The sequence below is a fragment of the Hibiscus syriacus genome, unplaced genomic scaffold, assembly GCF_006381635.1.
Source record: "Hibiscus syriacus cultivar Baekdansim isolate YM2019G1 unplaced genomic scaffold, ASM638163v2 tig00002866_pilon, whole genome shotgun sequence".
Taxonomy (NCBI): Eukaryota; Viridiplantae; Streptophyta; class Magnoliopsida; order Malvales; family Malvaceae; genus Hibiscus; species Hibiscus syriacus.
In genome coordinates, this window is record NW_024061950.1 from 271,180 (window position 1) to 272,174 (window position 995).

The following is a 995-nucleotide window of genomic DNA, read 5'->3' on the forward strand; positions in this document are numbered from 1 at the left end:
TATTTTTCATCAACTAATATGCCCTATAAATATGATAATAAGATAAGGTTTTGTCAATTCAATTCTTTTCTAGTTTTCGACATACAAATATTTTTCTCTTTGGTTTTAACTTTAGTTGGTCTGATGGCAGAGATGAAGAATATTTTCGATATTTCGAATGATGTTTTATCAAAGATTTTAAAACATGTAGTAGAGAAGTCTGTACACGATTTCATGCAAATTCGTGAGACCTGTAAAGCATTCTGCGAAGCGGCTAAAGACGAATATATTTTTTCGACAATGTCACTGCATAACTATGGTTGTCTGCCTTGGAAGACCGAAACAATGAAATTATTAGAAAAAGCATTAATGGCGAACAATCCCCAAGCTTTATATAGGGAAGGAATGGTCAAGTGTTTTTGCGATGTTAACTATGATGTCGATTGCGGCGTACGACTCCTACGGGAAGCGTCTGATCGAGGAGTCATCGAGGCTACTTATGCTCTTGGTTTGCAGTTGATTTGTATCGAGTCTCGAGCTTCGGAAGGTTATCGAGTTCTACAGGATCTCGATGTGATATATTTTGAAGAAGGCTTCGACGTTATTACGCGCTGTCGACGTGTGACCAACCGTATGATCGCTGATATCTGGACAACGTCACAACTCGAACCGCTGAAGAGGGTTTACTGTCCTTGTATCGATGATCCCGATCGGTGTTCGTATTGTTTTTGGAATTATGAGGCGGAATATCTGGCTGATTTACTTGAGAGACGAAATTATGGTCCCTTGCCCATATCGTAGTCGAGTTTCAGAGGGTTAAAGACTTAAAGTTCCTATTCTGCATATTTTCTGTTTTCGCATGGCTTTTTATTGTTTTTTCAGATGTATATGCACTTCTCTCTTGAGTTAACATCACTGTTTTAACGAGATAAACTCCTAAAACCTTGAGAAAAATCTCGGAAGCATGCATGCAATACTTAAAAAAAACATCTAAGAACTTTAATAGTCCAACTTTT

General features: G+C 37.7%; 1 protein-coding gene across 1 annotated transcript; it reads left to right on the forward strand.

The window, feature by feature from the left end:
* Window positions 1-348: 348 nt before the first annotated feature.
* LOC120160703 (putative F-box protein At1g67623) lies at window positions 349-780 on the forward strand. Its single transcript, XM_039171061.1, has one exon. It carries the CDS (start codon window positions 349-351, stop codon window positions 778-780), a length of 432 nt encoding a protein of 143 aa, XP_039026992.1.
* Window positions 781-995: the final 215 nt, after the last annotated feature.